Source organism: Petaurus breviceps, unplaced genomic scaffold, assembly GCF_028583685.1.
Source record: "Petaurus breviceps papuanus isolate PSGF00001 unplaced genomic scaffold, PetGlider_PUasm1.0 90977, whole genome shotgun sequence".
NCBI classification, from domain to species: domain Eukaryota; kingdom Metazoa; phylum Chordata; class Mammalia; order Diprotodontia; family Petauridae; genus Petaurus; species Petaurus breviceps.
Window position 1 is genome coordinate 25,602,517 of NW_027187391.1, and position 15,747 is coordinate 25,618,263.

A 15,747-nucleotide genomic window follows, 5' to 3' on the forward strand; every position below is an offset into this window, starting at 1 on the left:
CTCTCTCTCTCTCTCTCTCTCTCTCTCTCTCTCTCTCTCTCTCTCTCTCTCTCTCTCTCTGTCTCTCTCTCCCCCCCTATTTCTCCTTTCTTTTTCTCATAGAAGGAATATCTCACCTCTCCAAATCTGACCATGTGTATGTAGCTCATTCTCCTTCACCCCCCCCATATCCTCTTATTTGTCCAACACTGTCATTTCTGTTTCTACAATATCTCTTACACTGACCAACTTCTGACTATGGATATAAGTACCATCTTAGTTCAGACCCTCATTTCCTCTCACCTAGACTTTGCTGGGCCTTCATTGAGACAGTATCCACTAACCAAGATTGTCTTCCAAGGCTCTATTCTGAGTGCTATTCTTGCTCTATAAGATCATCATCATCATCATCATCATCATCATCATCATCATCACCATCATAGTAATCTCATCAACAACAAAAAATGGATTCAATTAGATCTGTGGAAATGATTCATGAATCTATTTATTCATTCATACTCTCTTTTCAGTACTTGGAAACTAGTAGTTAGTCTGTTAGTCAATAAATATTCTTAAGTGCCTACTATGTACCAGACATTGTACTAAGCACTGGAGATACAGTTATCCTGGGGATGCAAATTCATAAAAGAGAATGAAAGTCCATACCCTTAAGGATCTTACAATCTAATGGAAGAAAACTAAACACAAAAAGAAAGCTTAACAAGTGGGAAGGAGTTCCCATTGAGGAGGAATGATGGAAAACTCCAAGGAAGTCCAAAAGAGCACAGAGTAGAAACTGAAGGAATTAAAGAACTGAAGAGATGGCTAGCTTAGCCCCTCTTCTTAAATGGAGACTTTGGAGTCCATGACTCTACCCTCCAGACAAAGAGTAGGTGCTTAATATAAGCTTGTTAATTGAGTTGACTTGGACTATTGCAATAGCCTCCTAATAGGTCCCTCTGCCTCAGATTCTTTTTACTTCTAATAAATTCCCCCATATAGTTGTTAGAGTGATTTTCTAAAAGAGAGGGTCTAACCTGTTACTACTACCCTATTCAATAAATTCTTGTGGTTCCCTATTGCCTCTGGGATTGGATATTAACTTCTCTGCTTGATATTTAAAGCTTGCTGCAACCTGACCACAACCCACCTTTATACTGTTGTTATGTATACTCTTTCTTGCAAGCTACAACCTAGCAAATCCATCCTTGTTCCTTCTCACACATAACACTCAACAATTTCCCATCTCTGTGTTATAGCTCTGTCTAGCTTTCATACCTGAAATTTATTTTCACTTTTATTACCTAGAATTCATTGGTTCTTCTGACCCCAACTGCCAGTGCCTTAAAAGCTGAATGTAAATTGTATTTATTTTTTACATATATTTTGTATATACTTCTATATGTATATATTATCTACCCTTGGGGGCCCAGATTTTTTTTTTATTTTTGTCTTTGTATTCCCAGTACCTACCCCAATTACTGGTAGTATACAACAACATGTTCATTATTTTACATACCAATAAAATTAAAAATATCAAAAGAATGGCTTTTAAAAATCAGCACTTTATTTTGTTTCCTTATAATAACATCCTTTTTAAAAGTTCTTAGTTTTCATTGTTTTTTTCTCACTATCTCACTAGCTAATTCTATGACATATAATATGTATATGACATATACAAATATACACATATATGTATATGCACACATATAGTCTTTAGCTTCTAATAAATGTTAATTTTTTCCCCAGAGCCTATTAAAGGGAAAGAAGTAAAGACTACAACATCCCTAAAGGAAAAAGGTAATGCTGTGTAATGAATTGTGAAGTCAAATTGATTTTCCTATTGCATAGTCATATTATTCACTAAGGTGTTTTATTAGTTCCTTCTTAGTACCTGAAAAATTTAGCCTTTATGTGTCTTTGTGTGTATGTGTATATATGTATACATATATGGTATATATGTTGTATGTATATATACTCTACATGCATATGATATAGAAAGTTTATATGTATATATCAAGAATAGAATATATATATAGATGCCGATTATATATGACAAGATTAGAATCCATATGTATATGAATATGTATATACAGAGTATATATATATGCATGTGTATATATAGTATATGTATATACAAAATAGGATATATATGTATATATAAAAAGAATAGAATTCAAATTACAAACTGTAGCAAAGAATGCCAAGAGGAAAAATATTTCCCCCTAAACTTTAATAGATTCAAAATTTCTTTGAAATATTTTCCTCTTCTGACTACAGAGGTACTAGAATCCTGATTATAAAGCTGGAAAAGACCCTAAAGATTATTGTTTCCATTGCTTTAATTATATGAAAGTAACTTGCAGTGGGATAAAAAAAGTAAATCCACATAAATCATAAATCATCAGCATTCCTATATGTCACAAACAAAAACCTGTAAGAAGAGATAGTAAGAGATAACCACATTTAGAATAACTCTGGACAATATACCTGGGAGTATGCTTGCCAAAACAAATCCAGGAACTATATGAACAACATTTTTAAAAAGTTTTCTGCAAATGAAATCAGATTTAAAGAAGAAGAGAAATATTAATTGTTCATAGGTGGGCAATGCCAATATAATAAAAATGATAATTTTACCTACACTAATTTATATATTCAATGCTATTGCAATTAATTTACTAAAATATTTACTGAGTTAAAAAATAATAATTCATTTGGAAGAACAAAATGTCAAGAATACCAAAGGAAATAAAAGTGTAAAGAAGGAGGTTTAGCAGAACCATATCTTAAACTAAATTATAAGGCACTAATTATCAAAATTATCTGGTATTGACTAAGAAATAGAAAGGTAGATTAGTGGGACAGAGTAGACATACAATTTATAGCAACAAATGACTATAGTAACTTAGTGTTTGACAAGTTTAAAGATTTAAGTTTGGGGGATAAGAATTAATTATTTGCTAAAAAAAATAATGTTGGGAAAGCTGGAAAGCAGTCTGGCAGAAATTGTACATAGACCAATATCTTATAACATTTGCGAAGATAAGGTAAAAATGGATACAAGACCTAGATATAAAGACAGATATTACAAGAAAATCTGAAGAACATGGAACATATTACCTATCAGACTTATTGAATTGGCAAACAGTTTATGAATGAACAAGAAATAGAGAACAGAGTGAGGTGTAAAATTAAAAACTTTTTGTACAAATAAAACAAATGTAGCCAAGATCAAAAGGAATGGAGAAAATGGGGGGTGGGGGAGGATTTATAGGCAGTTTCTCAAATAACGTCTCATATCTCAAATATATAAAGAATTTTGTCAAATATATAAAAGTATGAGTCATTCCCCAATTGACAAATGGTCAAAGTTTTCTGGTGAAGAAATCAACATAATATTTTTAGTTACATGAAAAAATGTTCTAAGTCATTATTGACTAAAGAAATGCAAATGAAAATACCCTTGAGTAATTGTTTTACACCTATCAGATTGGCTAAAATGACTGAAGGGGAAAGTGACAAATATTCCACAAAGGGAATGTGGAATAACTGGGATACTAATTCACTTTTGGTGGACTGTGAATAGATCCAAACATTTTAGTAGAGCAATCTGGAATTCTGCCTGAAGAGTTATGAAACTGTCTACACAATAGAAACTTTTCAGCAATACCACTACTATGTCTGTTTCTCAATATGATTGGGAAAAAGGAAAATGGCCTACATGTTCTTAAATATTTATAGCAGTTCTCTTTTTGGTGGCAAGGAACTGAATATTGTAGGGATGAATGTCAATTGGAGACTGGTTGATCAAGTTATGGTATTTGATCATGATGAAATACTACTATGCTACAAGAAATGATTGGTTTGATGATTTTAGAAAAATATGAATAGACATGCATGAAATAACAAAGAGTGAAATGAGCAGAACCAAGAGAACATTGTAAACAGTGACAGCAATATGGTTTTAAGAACAACTTTGAATTAATGAGTCATTTTGACTATTATAAATACCCAAATTAACAACAAAGGACCTGTGAAGGGAGATCTGTATCCAAAGGAAAATGTGATAAATAGAAGTACATATGCAATAATTATATATGTATATATGTGTATAGTGGCCATCTATAGGGCAATGGGATGAGGGAAGAAACAAAAAGGAAAAAGAAGTTATATGATAACTTTATATTTAAAAGGAATAGCAAGAGGTATGTAACAGATTTGCAGTTTCATGTGCAATCATCCTTTTTCCCCCTATTCTGCTATGTGATGGAAATGATTGTTTTACTTCTTAAGTTTAGAATAAAATAAATATTTTAAAATAGTGTTAAATGGTCCAAATATTTTTTAAAAAGAAACAAATCCAGTCAAATTATAATGACTGGTGAGCAGAATTGAAATGAGGTCTTCTAATCCCAATCCAGTGTTCTTTCCACTGCATTTCTTGCTTCCTTGTTAAAATAGGTTTTGTTGTTTGAAGGTGTGCCATGGGTTAAATCCTGTCCCTTAAAACATAAATATGCAAGCAAAATCCTGGTGTATCAGTTAGTATGTAATGAATCAAACAGATTTGTACTGACTACTCAGTGCTGTGCTAAGCACAATATTATGTGTGTTAGTCCTTTCCATGGGCACTATATAATACAGATTTTCCATTTCATTAACTCAACATAGTGAGCATTTTACTAAATCATTCCAAATAAAATAGTAAATTCTAGTTCATTCCTTTATGGTCTCTATGGTCCATGACATATAAAGCGTTTTTCGGTGGTTTAAACTATAGAAATATGGCCTGCATAGGTATAAACGTGAGTCATAGAGGCTGAGAGTTGGGAAAGGACATCAGCAGTAGTATATCTAGTCTAATCCTTCTCTAAAATATGAATCATCTCTATGGTATCTGAAGAAAGAAGTCATTAAAAAGTTGGGAAAAATACTTTACAAGCCTTAAAGCACTAACAAATGAGTTGCTCAGTATATCTTGGAACAAGCCAGTCTGCTTTTAGATGGCTGTAAAGGTTAAAATGTTATTTACCCCTTATTTTGATCCTAAATCTACCTATTGTTATTAGTTTTATTCTCTAAGACTAAGCCCAACAAATTGTAGTTACATATGACAATCCTTCAAATATTTGAAAATAGTAATTGTGCCCTTTCAAAGTCTAAATTGCTCCCTTATTCAATTCAGCCTGTTCCCAAATGTCATAGTTTGGAGTCCTGTTGCCATCTTGGTCACTCTCCTTTGAATCTGTCCAGTTTATCAATGTCTGCCCCAATACATGGCAGTCAGAACTGAACAGCCTACTTTAACTGTGACCCAAGTAGAACAACATGTAGTTGAAACTATTGCCTCTCTCATTGCAAATGGAACATTAATTAATTGTTTGCTGTGTTCAGATCACTGGGGTAAAGCCTGTGGAAGACACAAATGTTGCAGAACCCAATGTGCAATAATAATAATATTAAGGACAAAAGAGATCATGTGTATAAACCACTTTTCTACATGAAAAGCACTGTATCACTTCCATCTCATTATTACAATTTATAATAATTTTGTTTTCTTCCTGTTTTATGGAGTTCAGATAGTAATGATTCTTAGTTACATTACTATCCTCCTATTATTCATTTATGTTTAAGGTATAATGGATTCTTATATAAAATACATTTTTGTAACAATTATATAAAATATTGAGATGCAAGTGAATTTTCTGTAGACTTACTAAAAGAATCTTCAAACAACTCTCATAACAAATAAATGGTGTAGATTTTTAAAATATTTTAGGTGTTTTTTTTTAAAGCAATTGGGGTTAAGTAACTTGCTCAAGGTTAAATGGCCAGTTATTTCTGGGTGTGGTGCTAAGTATCTGAGCCCGGATTCAATCCCCCAGGTCATCCTGACACTGGGGATTGGTGCTCTTACTTGCTGTGCTACCTGGCCACCCCAGAAGTGTTTTTAACTACATTACACCTAGATGAGAAATTATAAAGATTTAGGATGGCACTCTCTTTTAAAATATCCTTTATTTTTTGTGGATTAATATTTTATCTTGGCAGTTTGAAGCTACAAGTTCATATATGATCATTTTCCAGTTTCTGTATAGCTGTTGGTTTGGTTTGTTTTTTTTTTTAAATACTGAATGATATTTTGAGGTCTGTATTTGTAGTACAGGAATTTATCATAAACTCCTCCATTTCTACAAAAATGTCATTAAATATAAATTTTGTTTAATTTCAAAAAAGGAAGATAAATCTACTCAAGAATTCATTTTTTTCACATAAGAACCTACAATGCTACATAGCACAATAACTAAGTAACCTGTACCATCCTGCTTGCTACTTTTACTTACCAACACTTTCCACAACCTCCCCATTACTTATCTTCCTCTCTCCTTCCTCTAACACACATTTAGGGAATATAAAGATCTTTCCTGAAGTGTGGTTGTCTCCTTGAAATAATGGTTTAAGAAACAAGAATTAATTCTGACTGACTTTCAATACCGAAATACCCAAATTTTGTGAAAGTAATTCATGACAATATCTATCTAAACTATCCTTTCTCTTAGCCTTGAATTCTCCATGTGTTTGTATTCCAGCAGTTAGTAATGTAGATAATCTCAGGTCACATTAAATTTGCCTTATATTTAACAGGCTGGAATTCTCCATGTTAAGAATTTTTACAATGTGTAAAATGTCCCATAGGTAAATATATTGCCAGTTTCATTACACAGTGGTTAAATTAGAGTGGAAACTAATTACATTTCTCCTATATTTACTTAGACACTAACCTATTCCCTGTGAATTCTTGATTTTCTGTAGCACTATATGAATGTTGATTAACCTTTACTTGTTTGGTTAAATAACCCTCAAAGCTGAAATGGTTAAATTGCTATTGGAAGAGATCTGATCCTTAGGTCATGGTGAAATTGCATTGCTAATCTAATATAATACATTCAAAGATGAACATAGGAAAAAAGACCTATTTCATGAATATTTGTTCATGGCATCATACAATACAATAAAACGATTTTACACAGAAATGAATCGGGAACATTCAAGTTTCTTCTAGAAAACATTTTTTACACATATACATATCAGGAACATTAATGATTGGTCCATAAAATATTGTTTTTTATATCTACATGACAGACAGGATCTGAATTAAATAGTCAAATAATCAAAGTAGAGGGCCAGGGAATCTTAACTGATGTATGTGTTCAAAGTATATGATAATAGTTCCATTTATTCTTCTCCTTTGAAACCACTATTATCAGTACATTGACTTGTGAAATAATTTCTTGTTTCCTGTCCAAGCAGAAAGTAGACAAGATATTCTCCCCACCCCACCCCCAACACACATACACATGCACAACTATGCAAGACCTCCATCCACATAGGCATGCAGAGAGTATGGAACAATATGATCCATGCCTTATATACACTTAAGCTGTCCACAATTCCACATGCCCCTTCCCAAATCTCTGGAACCTTTTGCTTGCTCCATGCCTATCAACATGGTTCAGTCAATTTATCTCCTGACTGAGGTTCCCATTTCACAAAGCAAATAAGTTCCTGCCCTCCACATGATTAGACAAGAGTTTTCACTTGCCTTCTCTGAGCAGAAATTATTCCTAAAACACCATGATTGAAAATTTGATTTCATATATGTGTGCATATACACACATACATAAACACATAGATACATATGTATATGTATGTGTATATACATGCATACATGTATATCACTTAATCATAAATTTTAAAAGAGAAAGGAAAAAATCTATATAACTAAAATTCTCCCAATTTCCTTATTTTTTCTATATCTTCTCATCTTGTCCTCTGTCTTCTCCTGCACTAATTCAAACTTCCTCCTCAGTCAGATTTAGTCTAAATTAAGATTGTTCTCATTATAATGAAGAAATATATGAGGCAAAATAATAGCTTACCCTTACTATCTTGACTGAATGATATAAGTTACAATGCCTGGAAGGCTTGCATAAGTAAGAACACCTGGGTTTAAGCTATCCCTCTGACATAGTCTCCTTTTGTGCCCCAGTAAAACTCACTTTTAGTGAATGAGGCAACTGCTTACAAATCACAGACACCATTACACTAATAGAGATAGATATTTATCATTTTATTTATTTTTTTTTTTTGCTTTTTGGAGGGCAGTTGGGGTTAAGTGACTTGCCCAAGGTTACATGGCTAGTTTTTGTGTTGTGTCTGAGGCCAGATTTGAACTCAGGTCCTCCTGACTCCAGGGTCAGGGCTCTATTCACTGTGCCAGCTAGCCACTCTGATAGTTATTATTTTAAAGGTCCAAATCTCTTTTAAATTATATACAGTGTTATATAATAGAAATAATTATGGTAACATTGTCCTTGGTTCTCTTTATTATAACATGTACCTTTAACTCCTTCACCTTCCAGGTTAGACTAATACTTCAATTTGGACACCTGTTTCCCTTTGTCTTTCCACATCAGTAAATTTATTTTTCTTTAATGCTTTATTAACTTCTGATTTACATCAATCGTTTCCGCCAGATTTTGAGTTACAAATTTTCTCCCCGTTTTTCCCCCACCCATCCCCCCAAAACAGCAGTCCCACAGGATATCCCCACCTCCAATCTGCTCTCTCACATATTTTCTCCCATACCCATTTCGACTTTTCCAGTGCATCTCTATGCCTCAGTGCCTGTATATCTTATTTCTTAATTACATGTAAGATGGTATTAATAATAGTGTTTATATATATATATATATATATTTGAATATTTGATTTTAAAACTTTCCATTCCTGATTCATTACATTCTCCCCCTGCCACCCACCCCCACTGGGAAGACAAGCAGTTCGGTATAGGTTGTACATGTGCGGCTAATACAAAATAATAACATAGTAGATATATTGTAAAAAACTGACTATATTTCCCTCCCTCCTATCCCACCTCCCACTTGTTCTATTCTCTACTTTGATCCTGTCCCTTTTCAAAAGAGGGTGCTTCCAACTTCCCTCCCCCCCAGCCTGCCCTCCCTTCCATCATTCCCCCTCTCATCCCCTTCCCTCCCTATTTTCCTGGAAGGTGAGATACCCTATTTAGTGTGCATTTCACTCCCTCCTCAAGCCAGATTCAATGGGAATAAGGTTGACCCATTCCCTTTTGCCTTCCTATTCTTCCCCTCCATTGTAGCCATTTTCCCTTGCCTCTTCTGTATGAGATAGTTTGCCCCAATCTGTCTCTCCCCATCTCCTCTCATTATATTCCTCTCACCTCTTAATTTCACCTTTTAAGTATCATCCCTTCCTGTTAAATTGGTCCTGAGCCCTCTATCTATGTATACCTGTAAACATATATACACACATTCACATATGTATTCATATGTCCATATACCCTCATATATAGACATATATATTTCTAATCCCTTCAAATACTGAGAAAAGTTTCATAAATTACAATTATTGTTTTTCCATGTATGAATGTTAATAGTTCAACTTTGATAAGTTCCTTATGATTTCTTTTCCCTGTTTACCTTCTCATGGTTCTCTTGCTTCTTGTATCTGAATGTCAAATTTTCTATTCAACTCTGGTTTTTTCAGCAAGAATGCTTGAAAGTCCTCTGTTCCTCTGAACGACCATATTTTCCCCTGAAACATGATACTCAGTTTTGCTTGGTAGGTGACTCTTGGTTTTAGTCCCAGCTCCCTTGACCTCCAGAATATCACATTCCAAGCCCTTCGATTCCTCAGTGTAGAAGCTGCCAGATCCTGGGTTATTCTGATTGTGTTTCCATAATATTCAAATTGTTTCTTCCTGGCTGCTTGTAATATTCTCTCCTTAATCTGGGAATTCTGGAACCTGGCTATAATATTCCTAGGAGTTTTCTTTTTGGGATCTTTTTCAGGAGGTGATCAGTGGATTCTTTCAACCTCTATTTTGCCCTCTGGTACTAAAACGTCAGGGCAGTTTTCTTTGAGAACTTCCTAGAGGATGCTTTCTAGGTTCTTACTTTGGTCATGGCTTTCAGGTAGTCCAGTAATTTTTAAGTTATCTCTCCTGGATCTATTTTCCAGGTCAGTGGTTTTTCCCATGAGATATTTCACATTACCTTCTATTCTTTCATTTGTTTGGATCTGTTTAACAGCATCTTGATTTCTCTTAAAGTCATTAGCTTCCATTTCCTCCAATCTAATTCTGAAGCAACGATTCTCCTCATTCAGCTTTTGAGATTCTTTTTCCATCTGGAAAATTCAACTTTTTAAGGCATTCTTCTCCTCATTGCCTTTTTGAGCCTCCTTTGCCATTTGAATCAGTCTGTTTTTTTAAGGTATTCTTTTCTTCAGTCAGGCTGTTGACTCTCATTTCATAATTTTCTTGCATTGTTCTCATTTCTCTTCCCAATTTTTCCTCCATTTCTCTTATCTGCTTCTTAAGGTCCTCTATGGCCTGTAACCAGCTCATATTTTCCTTTGAAGCTTTTGGTGCAGGAGTTGTGACTTCACTGTTCCAAGTTCCTGTTCCATGCCTTGCTCCTTCTTGTCCCCAAAATAGGAGTGTAATGTTGGAATCTTCTGTCTGCTTTGTTTCCTTTGCCTGCTCATTTTGCCACTCAATTATTTGACTTTTGGGCTTTTTGGCACAGTAGGACTCTGCCACCAGACAGGGGAGTTTTCATCCCAAATGCTGGAGTTTTCTCAGCTGCCGGAGGTATTAGATGGGTGCCCTCTCTGAGGTCTCCACACGCTCTGGCAAGCTGGACACACACCCCAGGACCTCCACCCTAGACTGCAATCCAGATCCAAGCAGGTTAAAGCAAGAGCGATTACCCCTCAGACTGGTGCTTGGTCCCCCTACACTCTGCAGGCCAGGAGCTGAAGCTGCCACATGATGCTGGCTGGCTGTGCCAGCATCTCAGGGGTTTCTCGCCCCGGGGGTAAAAGCCACATGCTCCCACTTACTGGGTCCCAAAGTCCAGACTGCACTGGCCTCTCACCTTGTCCTTCCCATCTATGTATTGATAAATCTGGAAATGGCCATAGCAGCTGCTGATCTGGAGTCCCTCTGGCTTGGGGCTTGTCAGGCCTGCCCTGGGGCTAAAGCCTTGGCGTGGGGCTGGGCTTGGCTCCCAGAGCACTGTGCTGGCCGATTCCTGCTGGCCTGTGGGGCTGTCCTCAGCTGGAGGTTAGCTTCTCTGTGTCATCTTGTGGGTTCTGCAGCTCCCAAGTTTGTTTAGAGTCCCCTTTTTACATGGATTGGGGAAGGTGGAAGCCAGAGCTGCGGGAAGGTCATGCTTCTACTCCGCCATCTTGGCTCTGCGCCTCCCCCCCCCCCCATCAGTAAATTTAGCAAATCTGCTTGACTATCTGCTGGTCTATCACTTTTCCCTTTAATGTTTGACAATCCACAGTTACCTTGCAATGTAGTCCTTTTCTTGGGAAAGTTGAATTTTTAAGAGAAGGTGTTTCTTGCTCCACTGGAATTCAGTTCTAATCAACTTCCATGATTCACTGCATTTATTTGATTATTGAACTTGGTTTCTAGCAGATAATCAGTCATACCTTTGACTATGATTAGATAAATGCTCAATTAGTGATAATGGCATGAAATTTGCATCTTATTCTAACAATTTGCACCCTTTATCCCATTATATAATCACAGGATAACTACTCTCATTATAAAGATAATAGTGATTGAACTATACCAGTGTTAGAGCAAAAAATACTGTCATTCTGATAATGCTATTCTTTCCATTACTGTTATTGAATCTTATAAAGCTGCTTATGCTTTATGACTAGAATATCAACTTCATTTATAAATGATCTGAAGCTATAATTAAACTTTTTTCAGAAGATAGATGGCCTGTACTCCAGATACAACCTCTGATATCAGTGTATCAACCCCCAAAAGGGGACTTGACACCACAAATCACATGCCAATTTATTAGTATACTTAAGCTTTTTTAGGAGAAACTGGCTTCACTTTCCTTAAAAATATTTTTTAAAAACTTAATGAAAATCAGATTTGATATGCTGAAATTTTGTTATTTTTGTTGTTTGTCCCTCATTCCCAAAGAGGAGCAATGATGTAAAATCTCTGTACCTTTCAAAACTTTGTCAGCAGTGTTGACCTGAAAAAGCAAAGAAAGGCATGGACATTTTTTACTTGGACAGCATTGAAAGATAATCCAGATAATGCACATTCAAAAAAAGAATTAATTTTCTTCTTCTTCAGTGCTTCCAAAATTGGCAATGTAATTATTGTTATATAACAATTGTCACAGTAGAAGAAAATCTGTGATGAAAATTCAAAAGAAATTTTTTTTAAAAGGCCTAGTCTAAACACAGATAAAATCATCTTCCTTCTCTTCTAGACTTGCTTGGCTCAAACAAAAATCACCTACCGGACATCTTACCAGATGATAATTATTCGTATTGTATTAAAGAAGGCACAGAACCCGCATGCTTATAATTTTAAAGAGGATTTAGCCTCAAATATGTTCAGGACTTTGATGGTTTATGGGGTGGAGATTATATACATACACATGTATATGTATATACACACACATATACACACATAGATATATATGATACATATATAGATATAGATAAATGCATATAGCATATATGATGAACCCTATGATCCTGAATGCAACTGACAAGATTTGACATTTTGTCAGAAAAGTCTCACTCCCCTCATCAGTGTGAAGTGACTTTTAGTGCCCTTATGTGACTTTAGTGCTTAATTAAGCTTCCCTCCTTTAGCAGAATAAGTGGTACCTTACCTAGTATATGCCAATAACACTGTAAAAAGCCCTTAGTAACCTGGAACACTTAAAATAAGCTTGTTGGGCCTTTGCCTCAGGAAATCTAAAAATCTAAAATGGAAAGTTAAATTTTCCCCTTTTGATCAATTTATTAAATCCTTCCTTTGTGGATCAAGATACTCAGAGGGGTTGGGAAGAGGAGGGGAAAAGATCAATGTTATTTCATTATTATCACATTTCTTATATTATTGTTATTATTATTAGCTTAGACTTGTATTTTCATCCTTGTGGAAAACCTCTCCCACTGAAGTGGTCTGCCAACCCCATTATGTATTGAGTCTTAGAGTGTTGTTTTTGTAAATGATAAGTTAAATGACTCAACTACATACACCAAAGACAGGACTATCTACTGTAACCCACAGTCTTTCCATAGATAACTATACTGCACAATATTATTTGATACATTAATTAGAATTACAAAAAATGTTATATGAGGTCTTATGGGAAAGCTTGCTGCCAACCAGGGATACCAGAGACTCCTCCGAGTATATATCTAATAAATAGATTTCATTTATTTTATAGCAAAAGAACACTAAACTTAATGATAGTGTCATGTACAGGGCACCTTAGAAGGGGAAATGTAATACTAAATTTTAGGGACTACTCTATGCACCCAAAATAAATATACTTAAATGATCTATACCTTATGATCATTAACTTTTCTATTGTATCCTAAACCTATGACATATTAAAAGAATTAAATAAAATAAAAAGTAGATATTATTTATATAAATCTTTGATCAGTAATTGTATTCATGTCAGTTGCTGCTGTTGAGCATAGTTAATGAAGTCAGTTAAGGGTTAAATGTCTATGTAATACAATTCACTTCTCTAACAATGGATTTTGTCCCAGTTTCTGATCAGTTGTTATATATGTATAACCCTGGTTTCAGTGGAATAAAAGAAAGTGTAGATGTCGAGTGGAACATATCAGCACTCCTGGGGAATAGGTTCCCATAAAACTCAAACTGAAGTCTCTAATGATATGATCATATCATTTGCCAGCCAAGGGTAATATATTCATAAAGGAAGACCAAATTTGATGAGTTCTGAATCTTTCCCATGTCTTAGGTTTGGAAATCAAAAGGGAAAGAGTACATATATTTGAAGGTACATAAATATCGTGGATCACATTAATAAGGACTAACGACCCCTCATTTTACAATTAAGGAAATGGAGCCTCACTTTCTGAAAGCCACACCAGCAGATAATGATTGTATACTAGGCTGTTTGAGGAAGTGGTGAATTCAGTCACTAATTATTACCTTTGACAGATAACTCAGGGGCTAGAGACAAGATATGGCTAAAATAAGACTACTTCTAAAAAAGGAAAATGAAGATCCTAGAATTATAAATGGGTCAGCTTATCTTTTGGGAAATATATATATATATATATGTATATATATACACATATATATATATACATACATATATGTATATGCAAATTACCAAACAATCAGTGTGTATTAACCTAGAGCACACATAACATTGGATTAAAAATCAATTAATTTTGCTAATGATAAATCAGTGCTTCTCAATGTAATGTCTTTCCACACCAAAGTGATAGGAAAAATGCCAAGGACAAAATTATATCTCTATGTGACCTGGACTTTTTTTTTTTGAGAGCATCCTGCCTATCATTTCTTTTTTTTTCCCTTTGGAAGGGGAAAGGCAGGGCAATTGGGCTTAAGTGACTTGCCCAAGGTCACACAGCTAGTAAGCATTAAGTGTCTGGGGTCAGATTTGAACTCAGGTCCTCCTGATTCCAGGACCGATGTTCTATTCACTGCACCACCTGGCTGCTCCATGACCTGGACTTTTTAAGGCTCTTAATTCTTGTCACATGTGGCATTTTCCTTTATGTTTCTAAATGTCATGGTTACCTATTATAAATGCTTATGAGAGTGTCAAAGTCAGATATTTGAGTATTTTGAGGTCATAAAATATAAAAGCTAGATGGTACCTCAGATCATCTAGTCTAATCTCAATGTTTTAGGAAAAATCAACCAATCAATCAACAAGCATTTTTATTAAGTTCCTCATATATACCAAATATTATTCTAGAGGCTAGGGCTACAAAGAAATTTTTTTTAAACTTTGCCTTCAAAGAGCTTACATTGTATAAGAGGAGATACCATTTATATATAGAAATATTTATAAAATAAAGAGTAACTTGAGGAGGGAGGACACTAGCATCTGCATCTAGGGATCAAGAAAGATTTAAAATAGAGATGAAAGAACTTGAATTATATCCTGAAGTAAGTAAGGAATTCTACAAGGTGAAGATGAGGAAGGTAAGTGTTCTGGAAGTGAGAAATGATGCAGAGAAAAGAGATATAGTGTCATTTGTGAAGAACAGCAAGTAAACCTGTTTGACTGAATCATAGGGTATGAAAAAGTTAATAATTCACTTCAAATTTAAAACAGAAGAGTTTATGTTCAATCCTAAGGACTATAAAGAGCCACCAGACTATAATGGATAAGAGAATGATCTGGTCAAAACTGAAGTAAAGAAAGCTGATTTTGGTATTTTTGTCAGGGAAGAATTCAGCCAATTAATGAATCTGTAAGAAATTATTAAGTGAGTACTGTGTGCTACAAATCATGGATACAAATGTTTAAATATGGGATCTTATTTGCTTACAGATATCCTATCATCTGCCTAAAGATTGTAGTAGTGAAAAGAAAATTGATGACAAAAAAGCACAGTGGCATGCCTAAGGTGTCACAGAGCTGGACCAGAGCTGGTCTCTAAGTGTCCTGAGAGTACTATGCTCTTTCCTTTACTTGAAACAATGAGATGTGTAGCAGTGTTGAGAATGTTCTCTGAATTTACTTTCTTGTTCCTTATTTCCTGAACACTTCTGTACATGGTTCTGTGTTGATTTGCAATTGTTCCCTAATTGATTAATCTTTTTTTGCTTGATTCAGGAACATTTCAATTAGACACAGC

The 15,747-nt window shown here is 34.8% G+C and overlaps 1 protein-coding gene across 36 annotated transcripts in view; it reads left to right on the forward strand.

Moving 5' to 3' along the window:
- The window catches only part of TRDN (triadin), a 565,674-nt gene that overhangs the window by 442,635 nt on the left and 107,292 nt on the right, over positions 1–15,747 (forward strand). For all 36 annotated transcript variants that reach the window (XM_069076909.1, XM_069076882.1, XM_069076893.1 and 33 more), the window contains one exon: positions 1,729–1,779. In XM_069076909.1, the coding sequence (XP_068933010.1) occupies positions 1,729–1,779 (51 nt within the window). The remainder of the gene's footprint in view (positions 1–1,728; positions 1,780–15,747) is intronic.